This window comes from Carlito syrichta, unplaced genomic scaffold (assembly GCF_000164805.1).
Source record: "Carlito syrichta isolate Samal-C Ts95f unplaced genomic scaffold, Tarsius_syrichta-2.0.1 Scaffold303986, whole genome shotgun sequence".
NCBI lineage: Eukaryota > Metazoa > Chordata > Mammalia > Primates > Tarsiidae > Carlito > Carlito syrichta.
Window position 1 is genome coordinate 74,119 of NW_007248082.1, and position 25,155 is coordinate 99,273.

The 25,155-nt window shown below is 39.1% G+C and overlaps 1 protein-coding gene across 6 annotated transcripts in view; it reads right to left on the bottom strand.

The window, feature by feature from the left end:
- FAM13B (family with sequence similarity 13 member B) overlaps nucleotides 1–25,155 on the bottom strand; it is an 89,240-nt gene that overhangs the window by 32,637 nt on the left and 31,448 nt on the right. For 4 of the 6 annotated variants that reach the window (XM_021713001.1, XM_021713000.1, XM_021712999.1 and 1 more), the window contains 4 exons: nucleotides 23,801–23,961; nucleotides 8,150–8,191; nucleotides 7,038–7,193; nucleotides 4,456–4,585 (listed from right to left, as the gene is read on the bottom strand). In XM_021713001.1, the coding sequence (XP_021568676.1) occupies nucleotides 4,456–4,585; nucleotides 7,038–7,193; nucleotides 8,150–8,191; nucleotides 23,801–23,961 (489 nt within the window). The remainder of the gene's footprint in view (nucleotides 1–4,455; nucleotides 4,586–7,037; nucleotides 7,194–8,149; nucleotides 8,192–23,800; nucleotides 23,962–25,155) is intronic. The other 2 variants (XM_008059275.2, XM_008059280.2) reach the window with 2 other exon arrangements.

Here is a 25,155-nt window from a genome sequence, read left to right on the forward strand (position 1 = left end):
CAGGCGGGTCTCAAACCCGCGGGCTCAGGCAATCTACTCACCTCAGCCTCCCAAAGGTGCAGGATTACAGGCTGAGCCACCGAGCCCGGCTTATTGAGGATTTTCAATGTTTCCCAGTTTTTCCTCCAGCAAATAAACCCACAATGAGAAATCTGGTAGACAAATCTTTGCATGCATCTCTTCTTTGCTTAGGATACAGCCCTAGATTTTGAAATTTCTGGGTCAAAGGTTTTGTTCTAATTGTTCTTATTGTCAACTTGTTCTCCAGGAAGTTCACAGCGATTTATACTTCCAATGTCTGTGTATCAGGACTGCCTATCTCAACTTCTTTCTTCTCTTCTACAACCCATCCTCAACAACATTTACTATATTATTCCTAGGTATTTAAGAAAAATTTTTGTGGAACAGCCAAAAAAAAAAGGCATTTCATTAAACTTTTAATCTCACTAGCAAACAAATACATGAAAATTTAGACACAGGGAAAAAACCCAAACTCTTTAACATTCCCAACCTCTAATAACCATGGCTGCTTTCTCTTCCAAAGCCCTAGAATACAGAGGTTCCACTGGGGTTCCTCAATCCCCTTTTCTTCTCTTATTCAAGTCACTGCTTTGGCAACTGCATTCACTCACAGCCAAAATGAGGCCCCTCCCAGCCAATAGTCAAGACCCAAATTTCTGCTTCATATCCACCTTGATCTCCCAGTTCTGCCAAACTGACTTCCTTTTCAATCTCTTAGTGTCTGTCTTTTCCACTCAAGTTTACAGCTAAATCTTAATCATTTTTACCTTTGTAATTTTCTTCACCCTTCCCTCCCTTCCCTAGTGCCCATAGTTCAGACCATTATAAGCACTTAGCAAATACAGTGCAAAGAGCCTACTGACTTGTCCTTACCGTCAACGTTTCCTACAAACTATTTTCTAGAAGACTACTGCAAAAGCCTTCTTCCCAAAATAAAGATCTGGGTACACCATTCCCTGTGATTCAAAGTTTTCTGTATTTTCCTTCCACTGAGAAAATTCATAATTCTTAAGATAGTGTTCCAAGTTCTATGCATGACCCAAATCTACCAATATTCCCAGATCTATCTTCTACAACATAGCCTCCCACAATATACTGAACTCTACAATCAGCTCTGCTTCACTAATAGCCAACATTTCTCTGTAATCTTTACTCATACTATTCATTTTAGTCTCTTCCACAAATCCCTAACAAAATCCAACCCTGTAAAAACCCAAGTTCAAAATCTCCCACCAAGAAGACCTTCCATAATTACCCTGGCCAGAAGTTCTTTCCTCTCTTCTGCAGAGCTATAGTGTTCTATTTCTACCTGTAACAGCATTAGTTCTATTTTGTATTATAAACTGTATGCATATATCATCTAGATTATGAAGTCATTGAAAAATCAGGTGTTTTTATTTGCATTTTCCAAATAAACAAGTATTGTGTGTTGCATTAAGTAAACATGTGCCTAACTTAAGTAACTTAGTCAAATAAGAAGAAAATTACTGAGCATCTTATTTAGCAGGGGGGCAAAAAGAAATGGTGGCATCATTTTCAAGCCCAAAAAGCCATCATTCATAAAAGTTTCCTAAAACTAATTTTTAAAAGAACAATTGCTTTCTTACCAAAGTAATTGATACAGCAATTTCATTCAACAAATTGTTTTCTGAACTATTATGTACCAGATGCTATTCATTTGTTCAGTCTTACACAGACCAAATACTTACTGGACATCTACTATGTGTCCTACATAATGCAGAAGCAATAATGAACAAAATAAACAAAAATCTCAATCCTATGAAGTTTTAGTCTAATGGTGAGAGATAGACAATAAGCAGGCTAATAATGTAAAAGATAAATGCAATGATAACACTATCAAAGGGGGGAGGGAAACAGGGAAGAGAGGCAAAAAGTTCAGGGACCAGGGTGGGTGCATAAGTGGGAGGACCTGCTAATATATAGATTAATGAGATTTAGCCTCTCTGAGCAGTGAAGTTGAGGAAATATCTCCAAGCTCAGGTGAGAAAATGAGCTAAGGAGATATCTACACAAATAGCAGTCCAGAGAAGACCATCAGATTTAGGGTCTCAATCACAGCTATCTATCACAGTCAGTATTCCATACTGCCTTGTTGTATCTTGATATACAGGTGGCACTGGAAAGTTCTGGAAAGAGAAATGATATTATCTAGTATTTCTTTTAAAAGGCTCACTCTGGTTGCTGTATTGAGAACAGACCAAAGAAACAAAGAAGAGGTGAGTAATTTGGAGGCTATATTAATCCAGGAGAGATGATGGTTGCTTGGACCTGCACGGGGGCAGTACAAACAGTAAAAAGTAGTCACACTTCTCTCCTAATGCAGGTCATAATACTTTCATTCCAGAATTATCTACCCTATAACTGGAGGAAAGTATTGCCCTTATCTCTGAAGACACGGGGGAAACAAAATAATAAACAGATCTTGTTAAATCCCCCCAACACCTGTTTATTACTATTAGATCATATCCCCTTTGTCTAATCATTTTTCGGCACCACTTTCCAGCTTTCATCAAACTGAAGCATTAAAACAAACAAGTGTGCCTGTTTCTTTGGGTCTTGATTTCTGAAGCCTATTGTGTCATATAAAACTTACATTAAATAACGTGTGTGCTTTTCTCTTGTTAATCTTTTGGGCTGGGCATGGTGGTTCACACTTGTAATCCCAGAACTATGGGAGGCCAAGGCGGAAGATCACTTGAGCCCAGGAGTCTGAGACAAGTTTGGGCAACATAGCAAAACCTTGTCTCTACAAGAGCTTAGAAAAAGAAATCTGTGTTTTGCTATGATTGCCTCAGCTACGAACCTAATAATAACAGATGAAGAAAGAAATATTTCCTCCCCTACAGATTCTTGGTAAAATACTCCTGTGGAAATGTTGGGTAGAACAGCCAGTATAGGAATCTAAAGTTCCAAAAGAGAGGTTCGGATGGGAGACACGAATTTGGCAATAAGCAGCATACAGATGGTATTTAAAGCCATCAGACTAAATGAGATTACCAAGGAAGTAATAAAAATAAGCAATCTGAGAACTGGGCCATGGGCCATTCCAAATTTCCAAGACCCAGAAGAAAAGCAATCAGCAGAGAGGATTGAGATAGAGCAGTCAGTGAAGTAGGAAAAAAAACAGAGAAGTGAGAAATCCTGAAAGCAAAGTGAAGAAAGTACATCAAAGCAGTGGGAGTAATTTAACTGATCAAACTTTGCTATTAGGGCTGGGCACGGTGGTTCGTGCCTATAATTCCAGCACTTTGGGAAGCAGAGGCAAGACAGGATTGCCTGAGCCCAGGAGTTAGAGACCAGCCTAGGCAACTTGGCAATATCTCCGATCTACAATAAATCAAAAAAGCCAGTCTGGCATGATGGCATGCACCAGCAGTTCCAACTACTTGGAAGGGTGAGGCAGAAGGATTGCCTGAGCCCAGCAGGTCAAGGGTGTGGTAGCTGTAACTGTGCCACTGCACTCTGGCCTGGGTGACAGAGTGAGACACGGACTCAAAAAGAAAAAAAACTTAATTTTGCTTACGGTGCTTTTCCTGGTCACCTCATAGCTGGGTTTGAAACTGGGTTTCTCCCACAACCTTCTTTCTTTGTTTCAGGGAATGATGGCATTTAAGTCGCCCCTGAGAAATTTTCTCATTTGCCCGAATATCTCTCCAGTATATATGAGGTACACATGTTTTTAAACTTGTTTGTTTTCCTCTTGTGTTTTGTTACAAGGATTCATTCCAACTAAAAACTATGAAATAATTATTTTTCCTCCCGTATACCATGTTCTTCAGAAAACTTTGAGAAATACAGAAAATCTACTAAAAATAATAATATTCAACCATAATATCATCTAACCACACAAGCTGACACTTCTGATAGGAAAATAATTTAAAATATGGTGTTTTATACCTACTTCTTTACCCAAGGAAGGTTTCTGAACTCTACCGAGAGATTGTATATTCTTGGAGATTTATTGATTGATTGATTGATTTTTTATTTCTTTTTTATTTTTTGAGTTGGAGTCTCACTCTGTCGCCCAGACTGGAGTGCAGGGGCCGCTCCCGGCCACCACAGCCTCGACCTGCTGGGCTCCGGCGATCCTTCCACCTCAGCCTTCCGAGTAGCCGGAATTACAGGCATGCGCTACCATGCCCAGCTGATTTTTGATTTATTGTAGAAATGAGGTCTCGCTGCCCAGGCGGGTCTCGAACCCGCGGGCTCAGGCAATCCACTCACCTCAGTCTCCCAAAGGCGCGGGATTACAGGCTGAGCCACCGAGCCCGGCTTCTTGGAGATTTATAATTGAGACAAGTATGTCAGCGAAAACACTGGACTATAACTTTTAGTATCAAGAAGTATCATGAAGCAATCAGAGATGTACACTTAACACAGATAACACAGAGATTGTTTTTTTACAGTTCTTACCTGGTCATTTTCTTCATCCTCAAATGCAAAATCTTGCTGCATAACTTCATTGTCTAAATTAGTGCCAGTCACAGGTTCTAAGCAGCCTCTGTTACTTTCACTGGCATTAATATCATCAGCAATATCAATCCTAGTAATGAAAATTAAAACATCAGATCAGGCCATTTGTTGAATATGTAATGGCTTTAAAATAAATACATATCAATAATGATCTCCAACTTTTAATTTCTACAGAAAATGTCTTTCTCATAAGAAGCCACATATTTTTGTCTTGCTAAATTAGATTATTAAATCTACTAAGCATTTGCCTCTCCTTGGAATGTTGTAAGAGACTTTGTTGGTTATCCTCTCTAAAAATTTTCATAAACAAATAAATTTCCATAAACAATTTACTGTCAAAATAATACTGTCCCTTACAAATGCATACTCCCATATAACAATGACTTGTATTTGTCCTGATTAAATACAAGTCCAGTACTAGACACCTTAGTGTCTTAGCCTCCTACTGCAAAGTTCCCATTTTACATAGTTTAGAATATGCAAAACATTAGTTTATTTTTTTAAAAAAGATAGTACCACTATCATTAACAGAATATGAGTTATTTTGCCAGTGGTGAAAATAAGTATTGTCTGAGCAACGGGTATAGGTGTTTAGGATCTCTAGCTAAGCTAAGGACAAACTCCATGGAATCTGCTTATGTTATCTCCTTTGAAACACTTTCCCACTATTTCCAACCTGTAGATGTTGCTTTTTTCCTTCATATTCTGCCCAAATACTCCTTATAGATCCAGTTGTAAAAGTTCTAATCATGCCATCAAAGCACACAAACCAGGGCCAGCTGTCCTGGCTGGCAGAACAGAGTCATGCAATGACACACCTGCAGTTGTATAATACAGTATCTCTAACATAAACATTCCCACCACTAGTTTTCATATCATTAATACTCCAGTTTCCTTTCCTATTTAACAGCTATCCTAGTTAGCCCTTTTAAAATCCTAAAGAAACCATTCTACTGAGTCATCTACTTTTTCAAGACTCTCTTTAATCTTCCAAACTTGGGTACATCTTTCTCATCTGTTCCCAAAACAAAAATTGATATACGACAAATATGAAATCATTGCATTGTCGTCTCTGAGGAAGGCACATATATATATCCTAAAGTGAAGAACTGAGGTAGCAGGAAAGGAAGTGAGGCTTTCCTCCACTTAAAGGAAACAGATCACATGAAGAATGGAGTAACATCACATATTACAGGTACTTACAGAGCTCCAACTACAAGCTGAGTATCCCTTATCAAAATGCTTGGGACCAGAAGTGATTCGGATTCTTTAATTTTTTCAGATTTTGAAATATTTGCATCATAGCTGCCAGTTGAACATCCCTAATTTGAAAATCCAAAAGGTTCCAGTGAGCATTTCTTTTGAGTATCATGTTGGTGCTCAAAGTTTCAGATTTTGAATTTTCAGATTTCGGATTTTGGGGTTAGGGATGCTCAACCTGTATTAACAGTTAACCTAATAAAAACATGTTGGGAGGGAAAAGGCCGGTGGCAGGGGATAACAAGTTAAACAACAAAGGACAATTCCACCACCGTCCACTCAATGACTACATGCACTGGGGTGATGCTTATCTACTGTACCTGAATCCCTCTGTCTAGATCACTGAATGCCCCTCACAGTATGACCATCTCTTGCAGAGTATGAGTTTATTTATTAATTTTTTTAAGACAAAGGGTCGCACTCTGTCACCCAGGCTGGAGTGCAGCAGCAGAGTAATAGTTCACCGCACCTTGAACTCCTGGGCTCAAGTGATCTTCCTCACCTCAGCCTCCCAAGTAGCTGGGACTACAGGTGCACACTACCATACCCACCTAATTTAAACAAAAATTGTGACCAGGTGCGGTGGCTCACGCTAACACTTTGGGAGGCCAACGCTGAAGGATTGATTGAGACCAGAAATTCGAGACCAGCCTGGGCAACACAGCGAGACCTAGCCTCTAAAAAAAGTTTAAAAACAAAAATTAGCCAGGCATGATGCTGCACTTACGGGCATAGTGCCAGCTACTTGGGAGGTTGAGGAGGAAGGACTGCCCAAGCTCAGGAGATCTAAGCTGTGGTGAGCCAAGATCATGCACTCCAACCTAGGCAAGAGAGTGAGACTCTGACTCAAAAAATAAAAATAAAATTTTTTTTGCAGAGACGGGTCCTCGCTATATTGCCCAGGCTGGCCTAGAACTCCTGGCCTCAAGCAATCCTCCTGCCTCAGTCTCCCCAAGATTATGCCTAGTCAAATTTTTTGAAGTTATTTTTCATACAACAAAATTCTCAGAGGTGAGCTCATTGTTTCATTCAGTTTTCAGAAAGGAAAACCTGTCTGTGTTTAGACTTAATAAGATACTTTATGAAAAAGTTATGTAACTTCGATGTTAATTATGGATGTACATACAAGTATATACAAAGTCATTTTACCACTATCAGAAATCCCCAAGTAAGATGCGATTCCATGATATAAGTAAAAGTACAGTTTTTTTAAGATAATAAAGCAACTTCATAACAATAAATAACAGTAAAATGTTTCTTACTGATTATTAGATCCTTTCCCATCACAATTAATACTTCCTGCTTCATTACTGCACACCAGACTTTGCTGTTGTAAATTCTTAAGATCATGATCTATGCTGCTCTGCAGATCAAAAAGGTGCTGTTCCACAGCTGCTCTAATTGTTCTTTCTAAAACACTACAAAACAGAACACATTTTGTGTCACTAAACACAGTGAGTCATCTAACTTGTTATTTGTCCACATAAACATAAATGTTAAAACAGGTGACCAAAATTATTATGGTATTAAAATGAGTAAGCTTACGTGTAAAAAGAAATACAAAAAACCCACATGATACTGGCTTAAATTTTAAAGTAAAATTTATGTGAATGCATGATCGTATGCAAATCAACTATAATGTCTCCATTGTTACTAAGATGGGAAGGATCACCTGTACCAACAATTAATTCCTCACTAAACAGAAAACCACTTAGACTCAGCAAAGCTACGTTTACAAAGCAAAATAATTTATCAACACTCAGCTAAATAAAATAAACCATAAGAGCAATGCTCACATTTTTTACATAAAGTCTACTTTTTTTTTTTTTGAGTTGGAGTCTCACTCCGTCGCCCGGACAGCAGTGCAGTGGCATGCTCACAGCCACCCCAGTATCGACATGCTGGGCTCCAACAATCCTTCCGCCTCACCCTTCCAAGCAGCCAGAACTATAGGCATGCACTACCACATCCAGCTACTTTTTTCATCTATTGTAGAGATTAGGTCTCTCCATGTTTCCCAGACTGGTCTCAAACTTGTGGGCTCAGGCAATCCACTCGCCTCGGTCTCCCAAAGTGCTGGGATTATAGGCTAAGCCATCAAGCCCGGCTAAAGTCTACTTTAAGAAAAAACAAACTTAAAAGCTCCATTAACATTTTTCAGTTATTTCAATGGGTTAAAAAAAAATCATCCAAAGACAGCTCATCTTTATTTTGTATATTAGTGCAATGAGTTTCCTCTTCATCTGTCCTATTACTAGTTTACTGCCTATGTACAATCTTTCCTTTTAAGTGAGCAAAATGCAGGATTTTCACTTGTACAGTTAGTAATATTTTAAAATCTTAAAACTTTGTCTTCTATAAGTATACTACTTACTCTGCAGAGTCTGGTAAGATGCTTAAGGGAGATATATGGGAACTGTAAAAGAAAGACACTAGCTATAAAAATTTTCAATACTAAGTGACTATAAAATGTGCTAAAAACTGCCATGTTTGCATTACCTTGACACAACCAGGAGAGCATGCACTAAGTTTCAGGTTTAAAGTTACATGTCAAGGTGTAAATATTTTCTGAGTCTGGTTGGTAAAGGTTTCAAATATTTACCAAAGAAAATAAATTTGTAAAAATATATCACTAACAAGATCAAAATTGTTGAAGTCAGTATTCACTGAATATTCATTAAGGATAGGAGCCTGACGAGCATTTATCTTCCTTTGTAACTTAATAATACCTTAGGACTTGAACTTCTAGTTCCCCCTTTCCAAAACAATGAAGCTCAAAGATGTCAATTAACTTACCCAAATGCACACAGCCCTGGATTGGAGAGCCCAAAGCCCCTGCTACTAACAAAGATGCTCTACTGTCTTCTAAAACTAAAAAAGTGGCTAAAAACAAAAATATACGCAGCATAGTATGCACACCTCCAGCAGAGTATGAGTCTAACTTCCTAAATAAACTATTTTTTCCACAAAAAGATCCTTAAATATATATACTTCGGAAGGAGGGGGAGACAACTATTTTATCTGGTGCTCACATGGAGAAATACTGATCTTACTTCCAAGACTGGAGGTAATTATGAATATAGGCAATTATTTTTTAAGTATTCATCAAATAAAAGATAAAGTATGTATAACTGATACCATATACCTAAGCACATCATCAGAGTCAACACTCAGCCACAGAGAGGGGTGACCCTTACATCACTTGCCTTCTGACCTGTATACCACACCTGGAGCTATCTCAGCATTTGCAAAATGTACAATTAAATCAGTTTTATGAAGATCTTCTATAAATGTGTCAATACAATCCCTAACCAAAATGCAGAACAGAATCTATCAAGGTAATTGTCAGGATTCACTGTAAGAAACCAAACTAGCAGAGCTCGGTGGCTCAGCCTGTAATCCCGTACCTTGGGAGGCTGAGGTGAGTAGATCACCTGAGCCCGCGGGTTAGAGACTCGCCCGGGCAACTTGGTGAGACCTCATCCCTACAATAAATCAAAAAATTAGCCAGGCGTGGTAGCACACGCCTGTAGTTCCAGCTACTTGGAAGGCTGAGGCAGAAGGATCGCCGGAGCCCAGCAGGTAGAGGCTGCAGTGGCCGGGAGCGGCCACTGCACTCCAGTCTGGGTGACAGAGTGAGACTCTAACTCCAAAAAAAAAAAAAGAAAGAAACCAAACAACTATCACTTACTACTCACCCAGCAATTTCAGGTTTCCCTTTAAGAAGTACATCAGAAGCAAACTGCATAAATGCTTTATCAGACTACAGAAAGCACTCTTAGAATGATACACATAACCCTTCCTCCATATGAAAATATTTTTGTTAACTGCCAATATCATGACAGTTTTCCACGAATGGATTATTTTTAGCTCTAAATGTCTTCATGCTGATCCTCTCAAGTAAAGTGCTTAAGAACATACTCAGCCAGGCTCGGTGGCTCAGCCTGTAATCCCGTGCCTTTGGGAGGCTGAGGTCAGTGGATTGCCTGAGCCCACGGGTTCGAGACCCGCCTGGGCAGCGAGACCTCATCTCTACAATAAATCAAAAAATCAGCCAGGCGTGGTAGCGCATGCCTGTAATTCTGGCTACTTGGAAGGCTGAGGTGGAAAGATTGCCGGAGCCCAGCAGGTAGAGGCTGCGGTGGCCGGAAGCGGCCACTGCACTCCAGTCTGAGCATCACAGTGAGACTCCAACTCAAAAAAAATAAATAAAAAAAAAAGAACATACTCATAATTAAAGGAAGTTTTATGGCCAGGTGGGTGCTTTTGGTTATAATCCCAGCACTCTGGGAGGCCGAGGCAGGAGAATCGCTTAAGCCTAGAAGTTCAAAACCAGCCTGGGCAACATAGCAAGACCCTGTCTCTACAATAAATAAATTGGCTGAGTGTGGTGGTGTGTGCCTGTAGTTCCAGCTACTCAGAAGTCTGAGGCAGAAGAATCACCTGAGCCCAGGAGGTCAAGGCTGCAGTGAGCCATGATTGTGCCACTGCACTCCAGCCAGGGTGATAGAGTGAGACTCTGACTCAAAAAAGGGGAAGTTCTTTGGAACTTCATTCCTGAAATCCAGAAAAACTGGTACAAAGAAGACAGTAGTCATCACTAGTTTATTTCAAGTAGTTTCATGTGGGATAAGAGTTAAATACTTACTGCTTTTTGTTAAAAAAAAAATTAAAAAGGAGTGATTCGTGTCTGTAATCCCAGCACTTTGGGAGGCAGAGGTGAAAGGATTGCCTGAGCCCAGGGGTTCAAGATTAGCCTGGGCAACTTGGCAAATAAATCACCAGGCATGGTGGCACATGCCTGTAGCTCCAGCTACTTAGGAGGCTAAAGGGTCACCTGAGCCCAGCAGGTCAAGGTTGTGGAAGCCGTGAGCGTGCCACTGCACTCCGGCCTGAGCCACAGAGTGGGACTCTGACTCAAAAAAAAAAAAAAGAGTCAATAGATAAATGAGACCTTCCTTAAGACTCTTAATAGCACCTAAGATATTAGGTATTTTTCTAATATTTTGCTGTAATAATCTATTGCTTATTTTATATTTCAGTATGAGCAGCAAGTTAAATCTTTATGTTGTGCCACGTTTTATATTTGCAATCTCTACAAATTTGTATGATTCCTTAACTATTGAGAAACATTCATTTTATTTTTAAACCTAACTGCAATCCACTGACAATGTAGTACATTGAATGGGGTCAGGAAAATCTATAAATCCAACACCCCACGCTTCACCATTTAATTTGTAGTTTAAGCCGGGCTCGGTGGCTCAGCCTGTAATCCCGCGCCTTTGGGAGGCTGAGGTGAATGGACTGCTTGAGCCCGCAGGTTCGAGACCTGCCTGGGCAGTGAGACCTCATCTATACAATAAATCAAAAACTCAGCCGGGCATGGTAGCGCGCGTCTGTAATTCCGGCTACTCGGAAGGCTGAGGCGGAAGGATCGCCGGAGCCCAGCAGGTCGAGGCTGCGGTGGCCGAGAGTGGCCACCGCACTCCAGTCTGGGCGACAGAGTGAGACTCCAACTCAAAAAATAATAATAATAATAATAATAATAATAATAATTTGTAGTTTATGGTGAGCTTTTCCTTTATCTTATATCAAATGCTAAAAAAATTCCAATTCCCAAATACTTATTCATCAGTCTATTACTAAAGTCTTTTGGTAGCGTTTATAACCTCCCTGTTCTTTCTCAGATTTGTCATTCTTATTCATGTATGTATTCTCCCAAAGGAACTTTCTCACCTGCTTTTGGTCAGATTAGATTATCGATAAAATACTAATAAGTAAATGGACACAAGACACTCCATAAAGAATCATCCTATTCAACATAGTGTTGGAAGTCCTAGCCAGAGCAGTCAGGCAAGAGAAAAAAACAAAGCATATCCAAATGAAAAAAGAAGAAATCAAACTATCTCTGTATGCCAACAATATGATCTTATACCTAGAGGACCCTAAACACTCCTCCAAAAACTCCTAGACTTGATAAATGGATTCAGTAAACTTTCAGGATACAAAATCAACACAAACAAATCAGAAGCACTGCTATACACCAACAGCGGCCAAGTTGAGAATCAAATCAAGAACCAATTTCATTTACAACAGCCAAAAAGCTAAAACACCTAGGAATATATTTAACCAAGGAGATGAAAGATCTCTACAAGGAGAACTACAAAACACTGATGAAACAAATTGTAGAGGTCACAAACATATGGAAAAACAGCCCATGCTCATGAATTGGAGGAATCAACATTGCTAAAATGACCATATTACCCAAAGTAGACCACAAATTTAACACAATCCCTATTAAACTAACAATCTCATGTTTCACAGTATTAGAAAAAACAATCCTAAAATTCTTATGGAACCAAAAAAAGAGCCAGAATAGCCAAAGCCATCCTAAGCAAAAAGAACAAAGCTGGAAGCATCACATTACCTTACTTCAAATTAAACTACAAGGCTGTAGAAACCAAAACAGCATAATACTGGTACAAGAGCATGAACCAATGGAACAGAATAGAGAATTCAGAAATATCTAATACCTACAACCAACTGATCTTTGACAAAGCAGACAAAAAACATACACTGGGAAAAGGACACCCTATTCAACAAATGATACTAGGTAACTCGGATGTCTACATGCAGAAAAATGAAACTTAATTCCTATCTCTCACCATATACAAAAATTAACTCAAGATTAAAAACTTCAATGTCAGGCCTGAAACCATAAAAATTCTAGAAGAAAACCTAGGAAAAATTCTTTTGGACATTGGTCCAGGCAAAGAATTTATGGCTAAAACTCCAAAAGCAAATGCAACAACAAAAATAAATAAATGGAATTTAAACTAAAAACCTTCTGCACAGCAAAACAATCAACAAAGCAAATAAGCAACCTATACAATGACACCTGCACTCTCCTGTTCATCACAGACAATTCACAATTGCAAACATGTCAAATCAACCTAAGTGCCATCAACTGATCAGTGGATAAGGAAAATACGTGTTATATATGTACATACCATGGAATACTATTCAGCTATTCAAAAGAGTTAAATTATGTCTTTTGCAGCAAAAATGTCTTTTGTATGAAACTGGAGCCCATCATCCTAAGTAAGCTAATGCAGGAACAGAAAACCAAACACCACACATTCTCTTAAATTAAAGCTGAACTAAGGACCTGCAAAGGCATAGAGAATGGTATAATGGACACAAGAGGCACAGGAGGAAGAGGGTGGGAAGGAGTGGAGAAATGAAAAACCAACTAATGGGTACAATGGGCATAGGCTGGGGTGGTGGGTACACCTAAAGCCCAGATTTGTCACTATACAACGCATCCATGTAATCAATAACTACTTGTACTCCAAAAGCTACTGAAATGAAAAGAAAAAAATAATCAAACAAAAAGAAAAACAACCTAACAAGAAATATAAATTTAAAATAAGGACTAAGAGCGAGGAGCAGTGGTGTACACCTGTAGTCCCAGCAACTCAGGAGGCTGAAATAAATGAATCTCTTAGCCCAGGAGTTCAAGCCCAGGCTGGGAACATAGTGAGACTCCGACTCAAAAAAATAAATAGGCTGGGCGCAGTGGCTCATGCCAGCACTTTGGGAGGTCAAGGCAGGAGGACTGCTTGAGCCCAGGAGTTTCACACAGCCTAGGCAACATAGCAAGACCTCATCTCTACAAAAAAATTAAAAAATAAGCTGGGTGTGGTGGCAGGCACCTATAGTCCCAGCTACTAAGGAGGCTGAGGCAGAAGGATCACCTGAGAGCCCAGGAGGTCAAGGCTGCAGTGAGCCATGATCATGCCACTGTATTCCAGCCTGGGTGACAGAATGAGATCTCAACTCAACCAACCAATCAATCAAATAAACAAAGATTAAAATAAGATTACATATTTTTGTTGATGCTAATATACTACACGGACAAACGCTATGAAACTGGCATCCATGTTGCTAGTGGGAAAGTTAATGAGTAAAAAAATTCTCTATTTAGCAATGTATCTTCAAGAACTCTAGGCCAAGTGTGGCAAAGATTGATTCAGTTTTTGGATTTTGCAGATTTTAATTGTTCTTTATTTTCAAACTTTAGTCAAATTCTCTAGGCAAAAAAAAAAAATTCTCTCAAATATAAATGAGGGCTCACACACACGTATAAGATTTATCAAGGCCAGGTATGGTGGCTAATACCTATAATCCCAGCACTTTGGGAGGCAAGAAAGAAGATTGCCTGAGTCCAGGGGTTTGAGATCAGCCTGGGCAACTTAGTAAAACCTCGTCTCCACAATAAGTCAAAATATTAGCCAGGTGTAGTGGCATGCACCTGTAGATCCAGTTACCCGGAAGGCTGAGGTAGAAGGATCGCCTGAGCCCAGCAGGTCAAGACTGTGGTGGCCGTGAACATGCCATTGCACTCCAGCCTGGGTGACAGAGTGAAACTACAACTTAGAAAAAAAGATTTATCAATATAGTTGTGCATCTGCAGCTACACTGCATAGATTATCACAAGGATTTGAGTTCTAATTAATATAGCCGAGAAAAATACTTGCAGACAAATTTCACGTCAAATTACTTAGGTACTATAAGCAGATGCCATGAAGACCACTTAAAATGCTAACTGTGTTCAAGAACCACCAGACAAGGAAGACTAGACTAAAAGGGCAAGCAATAAGTCACAAGAGACATATACTTTAAAGTCATCAGTCAAGTGTAATACTAAAGACTATTATCATTCCTTGACCTTTTATCCCTTCTGCCAGTTAACTAAATGTTTTACCCTTTGCATTCAGATATCCCCTCTGAGGGGACATCGTAAATCTAACAAACCACTTTTATGTTCCCTCTCAGGGGACATTAAAGAGACTACTAGTGATTATAAGAACAAACTTAAACTAGTGCAAATGTTTCAAAAATATGTTTCCTTACAGTTTTCCATTCAAATTGTATGAAAAAGCAAATAAAGAGATGTTATACTGAGACAGACTTTAAAAAAAACTCACATTACATAGAAAGACAGTGTGTTAAGTGTTTTCACAGTGGTGCTGACACTTCTTTGTAACAGAAGGTAACAATAAAGAGCATTTATATAAGAAAGGCAGCTGTGGGTATACCCTTTGTATCATATAGAATAAACTTTTTAAATTTTATTTTTTTATTATAGAGTTGTGGGGTACAAGTGAGGATTAACTACATAAGTAGGCTACATGCAGGTGAGATTTGGGCTTCTAACTGGCCCTCACTCCCCCGATAGTAAACCAGGTACCCTCTCAACCTCACCTAGCATGCCCTGCAACTGTGGATCCCACCTTTATGCTAATATGACTAGTGTTCAGGGCCCACCTATGAGTGAGAACACGCGGTATTCAGTTCTTTGTTTCTGTGATAGTTCACTTAGTATGATGGTCTCCAACTCCATCCAAGTTGCTGCAAAGTCTATGATTTTGTTCTTTTTTATGGCTCCATTGTGTACATGTACCACGTTTTCTTTATCCAGTCCACTTTCAATGGATCACAGGGCTGGTTCCATGTTTTTGCCATTGTGAATAGTGCAGCAATAAACAAGCGTGTACAGCAATAAACAAGCGTGTACAGCTGCCTTTTTTGGTAGAGCGATTTATGTTTCCCTGGGTATTTTCCCAGAACAAGGATTGCTGGATCATATGGAAGATCAATTTTTATTTCTTTTAGGAATTGCCACACTGTTTTCCACAGAGGTTGAACTAGTTTGCATTCCTACCAACAATGTAGAAGCATTCCCTTTTCTCTGCACAATGACACATCTCAAAAGATGACATACAAGCAGCCAACAGACACATGAAAAAATGCTCAGCCTCACTAATCATCAGAGAAATGCACATGGCATAACTTGAAAAGATAGATGAGCAACCCCTTTGGGTCAGCCCCCTTCCCACTATGGGAGCTTTTCTGTTCTTTCAATAAATCCTGTTTTCTCACTGAAAAAAAAAAAGAAAAGATAAATAAGCAAGTTACTGTAGCCTTAAAAGAAGGAAACTTTCTTTTTTTTTTTTTGGAGTTGGAGTTTCACTCTGTCGCACACACCACCGCACAGACTCCCGGCCACTACAGCCTCAACCCGCTGGGCTCCGGCAATCCTTCCGCGTTGGCCTTCCAAGGAAGGAAACTTTCAAAGTTGAAGGTAGATCGTACAGAAGTATCGAGTGGCACAGATCACATATATCTATCTGCACTAAGTTGGAAAAGCTGCATCTTTTTTTTTAATCAATTTCACTTTGCAATTTTGTAATTCACAATTAGAAATTTTTTAGTCATTTATTTCATCTGCAGAACAATGGTAAAATGAAAAGACAGAAGTGAGAGTTATAAGCAGCAGTGAAGTTGAGCTAGATTGGACTCATATTTGTAGTTTTCAGGAATCACAAGTGCAATTTTTTCACATTTTCTTTGAACAACTGACAATAAATTACAAATTATTAATGTGGAAGGAAGAAAACAAGACTGTATCATCTGCTTGAATAGAAAAACATCAGGTGTAAGACATCAAACTAATTCTATCCGCACATGTATCAATGAACCTGTGACGCATGTCGGTGACTGTTTCACGTTACCACATGTCAGAAAAATATAAGAAAATATGAGATAGAAAACTTTGATTTTTTTGTCATAAATAAGTCCTACAATGTCCAAAATTCCATTATAAGCCAAGTAACTGGTTCTAACACTATACTATTTAATATGAATTGATTCATTTTTCACTATTTTGGTAAAAAATTATGGTCAGGTTGGGCGCAGTGGCTCAGCCTGTAATCCCAGCACTTTAAGAGACCCAGGCAGCCGGGCTCGGTGGCTCAGCCTGTAATCCCGCACCTTTGGGAGGCTGAGGTGAGTGGATTGCCTGAGCCTGCGGGTTTGAGACCCGCCTGGGCAGCGAGACCTCATCTCTACAATAAATCAAAAAATCAGCCGGGCGTGGTAGCGCATGCCTATAATTCCGGCTACTTGGAAGGCTGGCTACTCGGAAGGCTGAGGCAGAAGGATCGCCGGAGCCCAGTAGGTCGAGGTTGCAGTGGCCGGGAGCGGCCACTGCACTCCAGTCTGGGCGACAGAGTGAGACTCCAATTCAAAAAAAAAAAAAGAGACTGAGGCAAGAGGACTGCCTGAGCCTAGGGGTTCGAGACCAGACTGGGCATCTCTACGATAAATCACAAAACGACTAGCCGGGCATGGTGGCACATCTGTAGTTCCAGCTACTTGGAAAGCTGAGGCGGAGGGATCCCCTAAGCCCAGGTTAAGGCCGTGGTGGCCATGGGCAAGCAATCACTTATTCCAATTACTAACTTTTTGCAATTCAAATAAAATGATCATGGGAAAATACTATTATTTCTAAATTACAAATATTTAATGCTACAAAGAATATTTCACTAAAGTACTGCAGCTTAGCTTCAACTCTAATAAGGATCACTTTACCTGTACAAACAGAGTCTTGCATACCCTGGCATCTCAAACAAAAACTGAGATTTCGTTTCAAACACAGTGAAGGGTGACAGGCTTATAAGAAATGCTGAGCAATTATCAGTACTGAGTCCTCCTAAACACAGTAGAGCAGTGCTATACTCTGCAGTTTACGTGGAAAACGTTTACATGGAAGCAGACTGTAACATGAGGTCACAAATGACAAGGAGTTGTGGACAATCAACAGTCTACAAATGTCTAAGTATTTGCAACTTTTCAGGAGGTGAGGAAAAGAAAACAAAATTTTGAATTTGGCGAAAACTCCTGCAAAAACACTTAAGCCTAACCCAATAAAAGCAGAGAAACCAATCTGTTTAGTTTCATTAGTCATACTACTATACTCAGGAGTATAAATTATTATAAGTATGAAATTGCAAAAACATGCAAAATAGAGTACTATTGTTCAATTATCCAATTTCAGAAAAGCATTAATGGTTAATTTTTCAAATCTAATAACTAAGATGATTCCAGATAAGTCATACCAAAACCATACCAAAATTACCATTTAAAAAACTATGGTTTCAAAAAAATAAACATATAAAACAAAACAAAAACAAAAATCACGTATCCCTTTAAAACCAAAAGCTGGCTGGGAATAGTGACTCACATTTGGAGCATTTTGAGAGGTTCACATTCACTAGCATTTCAAGAGGCCAAGGCAGGAGGATCACTTGAGCCCAGACGTTTGAGACCAAACTGGGCAACACAGCAAGACCTTGTCTCTTCAAAAAAATCAAAAAATTAACCGGGTATGGTGGCACATGCCTATAGTCCCAGCTACTTGGGAGGCTGAGGTCAAAGGAATCAAGGCTGCAATGAGCTATGATGACACCACTGAAATCCAGCCTGGGCGACAGACTGAGAACCAAACTCAAAAAGCAAACAAAGTCAGGCATGGTGACTCATGACTGCAATCCCAACACTTTGGGAGCGATGCAAGATGACTGCCTGAGTCAAGGGGTTCGAGACCAGCCTAGGCAACTTGGCAAGATCTCATCTCCACAATAAAAAAAAAAAAATTAGCCAGACGTGGTAGTGCATGCTTGTAGTTCCAGTTACTTGGTAGGCAGAGGCAGAACTGCCTGAGTCCAGCAGGTCAAGTGTGTGGTGGCCGTGAGCATGCCACTACACTCCAGCCTAGGCGACAGAGGCAGACTCCAACTCAAAAAACAAAGCCAAAGCAAAATTTTTTTCCTCACTTTTCCCACCAACTTAGGAATACTCTATACCTATGACAAGAATATACTGAAAGATTTCTCACTATTACAAAATTAGTTAATAGGTTATATATAAAGTCTTTAAAATATCAAATGCATCATATACAGGAAAAGAGAAAGATGGTGAGAACCTATCAATATTTAACAAGAACATTTTTCTTACTCTAACAAAACTTTCTCATAACCTAAAGCATAAATTTCTACTTTTTTCCATCCAACATTTCTGATACTCCCACCAAAGAACAGCTTCCTCCTCTTTACACTCTTAAATAATGAAAAAATGAAATGATGAAATCTGACAACTTAAATATTTTGCAAACTATCTGATTCAATGGATGAAAGAAAAAAGGTATTACTACGGTTCTTACATCCCTCTAGCCAGCTGAAGGCACATTTCTCTACAATAAGGAATCCACAGAATGAAGTGGAAACCAATCTTAAAAACCTAGACTCGGAGTTCTTCCCAAATCACTTATACCCAGTTTCCTGTGTCCCAACTATATCAAACCATCATAAACCAATAAACTCACAAGAATGAAGCCCTAGCATCAGCAACCTGCAAAGAATATCAATTTTTTATTCTTTCTAAATTCTGAATTTTAGCAAGGCATCAGAAGCACAACTTTAAGTAAGCTTTATAATGCAAAGTAATTGTTTTTTGATTTGTGGTTCTGTCAAAATTACCTAAACCTCAGGTCAAAATAGCTCAGGAAATAGATTATAAAGCACTGGAAAAAAGTCAACAACTCTTTTAGAATTCTCCTCTCTTTAAAAATTTTAAAAGTAAAAATTTCCCTAAAATTGGTACATTTACATAAATACGTGGATATAAAGGCAACAATTTAGAAACGATCTTGAGATTTCCATGGACTTCATGGATAAGACCAAAACCCAGGATCAACCAACCAAAACAACTGCTTTTTCATGTATCCTAGGCTGCCCACACCCCAAGTTCCACCATTTTTTTCACTCTGAACTCAGCTTAAATCTTAACAAAATATAGCTAATGACAAACAACCTACAGAAATAATAGTTGCATAAATAGACCAATCAATATAACTTAAATTACTGGTTCTCAAAAAGAACCTCTATGAACATGAGTATCTCTGAAACCCCTCCTACGAAAAGTAAAATCCATCTTCGTAACAGTTATCTCAACTATGATGAGATGTAAAGGGCTTTATATATCTGAAAAGTGCTATCACGAAACAGTAGATATAATCAAAAAAGTAGTCGTATGTACTTTTTAACCTTTATATTATCAATCAGCCAAAATTAAAATGAAAGTATATAGATATTAACTGAAATATATAAATATTATCAATAAACGTAGAACACCAAAGTGATAGATACACTTGTTTCTGCTGCCCAATTTCACTACCATGATCTTTTGGTAATAGACCCCCAGTTTCCTGTGGGAAACTAACTGGTCCTGGGATACATTTAAATTATAATAGCTGGCCAGGCTCATTGGCTCAAGCCTATAATCCCAGAACTTTGGAAGGACAAGACGAGAGGACCGCCCAAACTCTGGGGTTCGAGATCAGCCTGGGCAATTTGGTAAGACCACGTCTCCACAATAAATCAAGAAAACAGCTGGCCATGGTAGCATGCGACTGTAGTTCAGACTACTTGGAAGGCTGAGGTGGAAGGATCGCCTGAGTCCAGCATGTTGATGCTGGGGTGGTCGTGAGCATGCCACTGCACTCCAGACTGGGCAACGGAGTAAGACTCCAACTCAAAAAAAAAAAAATTAAAATAACCAGTTCTATGGCTAGGGGAATACTCGTAAACCAGTTTAGGGCAGACTCTCTCCCCACAGCCCTGCAGAAAGTTGCTCTTGAGCAGGACAGACAAAAGAAGACAGTTGGAACTCTCACAGCAATAGCCACACACAAAAGAGATTTCTTTCATGATCCTGGGTTACTAAATTTCACAGAGTTGCCCATGTTCTTATCTTTGCTTTCTTTTTGACTCTGCAGCCTATCCAGCATCCTTTTGAATAAATTGCCTTTTTTTCTCTTACTTTTGTTTTTTTTGTTGTTGTTGTTTTTGTTTTTGTTTTTTGAGTTGGAGTCTCACTCTGTCACCCAGACTGGAGTGCAGTGGCCGCTCCCGGCCACCGCAGCCTCGACCTGCTGGGCTCATATGAGCTGCTCAGCCTCCTGAGTAGCTGGGACTGTGGGTGTGTGCTACTATGCCAGGCTAATTTTATTTATTTATTTAAGCCTGTAGAGATGAGCTCTTCGGTGATCCTTCCGCCTCAGCCTTCCAAGTAGCTGGAACTACAGGCGTGCGCTACCACACCTGGCTATTTTTCTCTTTCTTTTAGCCAGGATCTATCTCTATGACTTGCAATAAAGAATACACTAAATCTCCAATGAATTCTAAAATGACCATGTTGAAAGAAAAGAGGATCCTCTACAAAATTAGACAGATGATCAAAGAGAAGAAGCCATTAGTAACATGTATTTGAAACAGTGACCTTGTTGGTAATTAAATAAAAATACTTGGCCAGGCACAGTGACTCACACCTGTAATCCTAGTACAGTACTTTGGGAGGCTAAGGTTAGAAGACTGCCTGAACCCAGGAGTTCAGGACACTAGCCTGGGTTATATAGCAAGACCTCATCTCAACCAAAAAAATCAAAAAATTAGCCAGGCATGGTGGTGTGCAGTCCCAGGTACTTGGAGTACCTGCAGTCCCAAGTACTTGGGAGTCTGAGGCAAAAGGGTCACCTGAGCCCAGGAGGTCAAGGCTGTGGTGAGCCAGAATCATACCACTGCAATCCAGCCTGGGCAACAGAGTGAGATCTCAACTCAAAAAAAAAACTTAATGAATTCACTACTCTAAATAAGCACTATCCAAAATAAATTTCTGTAATAATAGAAATGTTCTATATCTACACTGTCCAACATGGTAGTTATTAGCCACATATAGCTGAAATGTGCCTACAACTGTAGAAACGATTTTAAAATTCTATTTAATTTTAATTAGTTTTGAGTTTAAATTTAAATAGACACAAGTAGCTAGTGGCCACCTTATTAGACAGCACAGCTGTAAGTTAACAAAAAGCACCCATTTAAATCTACAATTGTCAGGTCCTCAAGAAAATATTGCTATTGGCATTGTAAATTGGGCCAAGTCCTTTAAGTAACCTGGAAATATTTATTAAAACAGAAAGGTTCACTCTTTGAGCCCAATAAATGTATCCAAATAATTCAAAAGAAGGGAAAAAGGGTCAAAAAACTAAAAAGTTTTTCTTGTAGCAGTATAGTACTGACAAGTTAGCTGAAACAATTCAAAAAGTCCAGAAAAAAGAATGACAGGTAAGACATAAATATCTTAATACATAGTTAATAAATATCTTAATATGTAATTGAAATATAGTTAAGAGACCATCAAAAAATAAATTAGAAGGTCATGTAAACACACATAAAAGTACAAACAAATGTTAGATCAGGCAACAGAGTAAACAAACATTAATATAACGTTTGAAGAAATTATACATAATATAAAGATAACAGAGAATATAAAGAGGCTCACAGAGAAATGTAATAGCTATATTCAGCAGCAGATATTTAAAATTACTTCATAGCTGGGCTCGGTGGCTCAACCTGTAATCCCACGCCTTTGGGAGGCTGAAGTGAGTGGATTGCCTGAGTCCACGGGTTCGAGACCCGCCGGGCAGCGAGACCTCATCTCTACAATAAATCAAAAAATCAGCCGGGCGTGGTAGCACGCGCCTGTAATTCCGGCTACTCGGAAGGCTGAGGCGGAAGGATCGCCGGAGCCCAGCAGGTCGAGGCTGCGGTGGCCGGGAGCGGCCACTGCACTCCAGTCTGGGCGATAGAGTGAGACTCCAACTCAAAAGAAAAAAAAAAAAAATTACTTCATAATTTTCCTAAATGACATTGGATAGTTCTTCCCCTAGGTACTGCCAATTATTTTTAAATGATATTTTGCTTTCTGACTCAAATTATTATTTCCTCTGCTTTTTAATCACCATTTTAGGAATACAAATTTAATGACACTATCTAGTGGACTAAATATATAGCTGTGTCCTCTAATTAGAAAGAATTAGTAAATCACAGAGCTTTACAGAGAACTACAGAGTTTAAGAACCTACAGCTACATTCTCCAATTATCTAAAGCATCCCGAATAGTGTGCCCAATGGTCCCAGCTACGTGATAAGACAGTGCCTTCAGTCTACCACATTTACTGAATTTACCCAATATGCCACATAAATATTGTCATTTTGTACATGAAAATAACTAGAAAGTACTATCTTAGTGGATCCCTGAGTTTCATCCTCACAGCCTAGTTTAACCTAATTGTAGCTTGGGAACCGAATACAGACGTCAACTCAGCCACTGTTATCTTTCTCTAAAAATTCTACTTCTGGTCAGGCGCGATGGCTCACGCCTATAATCCCAGCACTTTGGGAGGCTGAGATGAGAAAGCTGCCTAAGTCCATGGGTTCGATACCAGCCTGGGTAATTTGGCGAGACCTTATCTCTACAATAAATCAAAACATTAGCTGGGCACGGTGGTGCATGCCTATAGTTCCAGTTACTTGGAAGATTGAGGCAGAAGGATCACCTAAGCCTAGCAGCTCGAGGCTGCAGTGGCCATGAGTGTGCCACTGCACTCCAGCCTGGGTGACAGAGTGAGATTCCAACTCAAAAAAATTAAATTAAATTCAAAAAATAAAAATAAAAATTCTACTTCCAAAGGTTCTGAAATCATATTGAACCCAACTAACAAACTAATTTTACAAAAACAAACATACTTTAAGAAGAGATCTCACTGGGCACAGTGACTCACACCCATAATCCCAGCACTCTGGGAGGCAGAGGCAAGAGGACTGCCTGAGTCCAGGGATTCAAGACCAGCCTGGGCAACTTGGCAAGACCACATCTCTACAACAAATCAAAAAATCAGCTGGGCTATAGTAGTGCACACCTGTAGTCCCAGCTACGTGGAAAGCTGAGGCAGAAGAATCACCTGAACCCAGCTGGTCGAAGTTGCAGTGGCCGTGAGTGTGGTACTGCACTCCAGTCTGGGCGACAGAGTGAGACTCCTACTCAAAAAAAAAAAAAGAAAAGAAAAGAAATATTTGTAAGAGGTTGTATTTTTTAAAAACACTAACAACTGAAAATTCCTTAGCAAGACTGCTTCCTCTGTAAAATTTTCTTCTTGCTTCTTCATACATAAATACTAATCTTTCAAACAGAGTTACAATTTGTGTTTTTAAGTACTTGAGTGAGTCTACATTTAGAATGAAATGCTCAAAAGCGACAGTTCATTCAATTGAAGTATTACCTTGTTGATGCTGTAACACTATTTGATTCCAGGATATTTTCAGTCATCCTTAATTGTACTACCTCTGACATGTCATTTGATTTTTCTGCACTCTCTTCTGGAAGCTCTTCTATATGTTCCAGCTTTTCATCTTCCTCTTCTTCCTCAGAAAGTTCATTAACCTATATAAATAAAAGAAAATTCAGAATTAAAATATAATGAAACTGCTAAATTAACATAGCTAAGATACACTATTCTAAGAAAATGTCATAAACAACTCATTCTTTATTTTCTCATTTTCTAGGACCAATCTCTCTTATGAATAACAGCAAACTTTTTCATATCAAAATAAAATTGCAAACCAAACAACATAACATTTGAAAACAGGAAGTAATGAATGCAAAATTAATATATCACCAAGACTATGAGTAAGACTGCAAACTATGAAAAAGCCTGCAAGCTGTAGTTAACATGAAGAAAGCTTCATTTTCTAACCAGTTTTATAAATCTAATAATTACAAAAGACTTCTAATTGATCTCTCCAATTTCCAGGTGCATTAAACAAGTTATTTTAATATAGAGAAATGTGAAAAAAGGACACAGAGATTTTGCCTAACATATTAGCTACATTTTAGAAAATGTCAAGCCAGGCATGCTCACGCCTGTAATCCCAGCACTTTGGGAAGCCAAGGCAGGAGAAGTGCTTGGGGCTAGGAGTTCAAGACCAGCTTGGGCAACATAGTGAGATCTCATTTTTACAAAAAAGTAAAAAAATTAGCTGGGCATGGTGATGTCCACCTGCAGTTCCAGCTACTCAGGAAGTTAAGGTGGAAGAACAGACTGTGGCCAGGAGGTCCAGGCTGCAGTGAACCACGAGTGTTCCACTCTACTCCAGGCTGGGCAACAGAGGAAGACTCTAACTCAAAAATAAAACGAAAAGAAAATGTCAGCTAACTTCTAAATGCTTCAGATTTAATTTTTCATGAAGAGAAGGACTCTACAACAAGGAAGAACTCATATTTTGACCAGTAAGCATAACTCAAAGTTATTACAACTCAAGGTTATAATTATCTTTCTAGCAGGGGAAATGTCCCTCATTATTAAATTGGCTACATAAATAATCATTATAGTAAAAAGATATTGAAATATCAGAAAAAGAAAATCAGAAAAATATTTTCAAGTGAGAAATTTTAAGTCATCTCAAAGAAGAAACTACCTATAATTGAGCTTAACATCTTTTATAAATTAATGCTACTCATTAAAAACTCTGGCAAGGCCGGGTGCGGTGGCTCACACCTATAATCCCAGCACTTTGTGAGGCTGAGGTGAGAGGATTGCCTGAGCCCACAGGTTCGAGACCAGCCTGGGCAACTTAG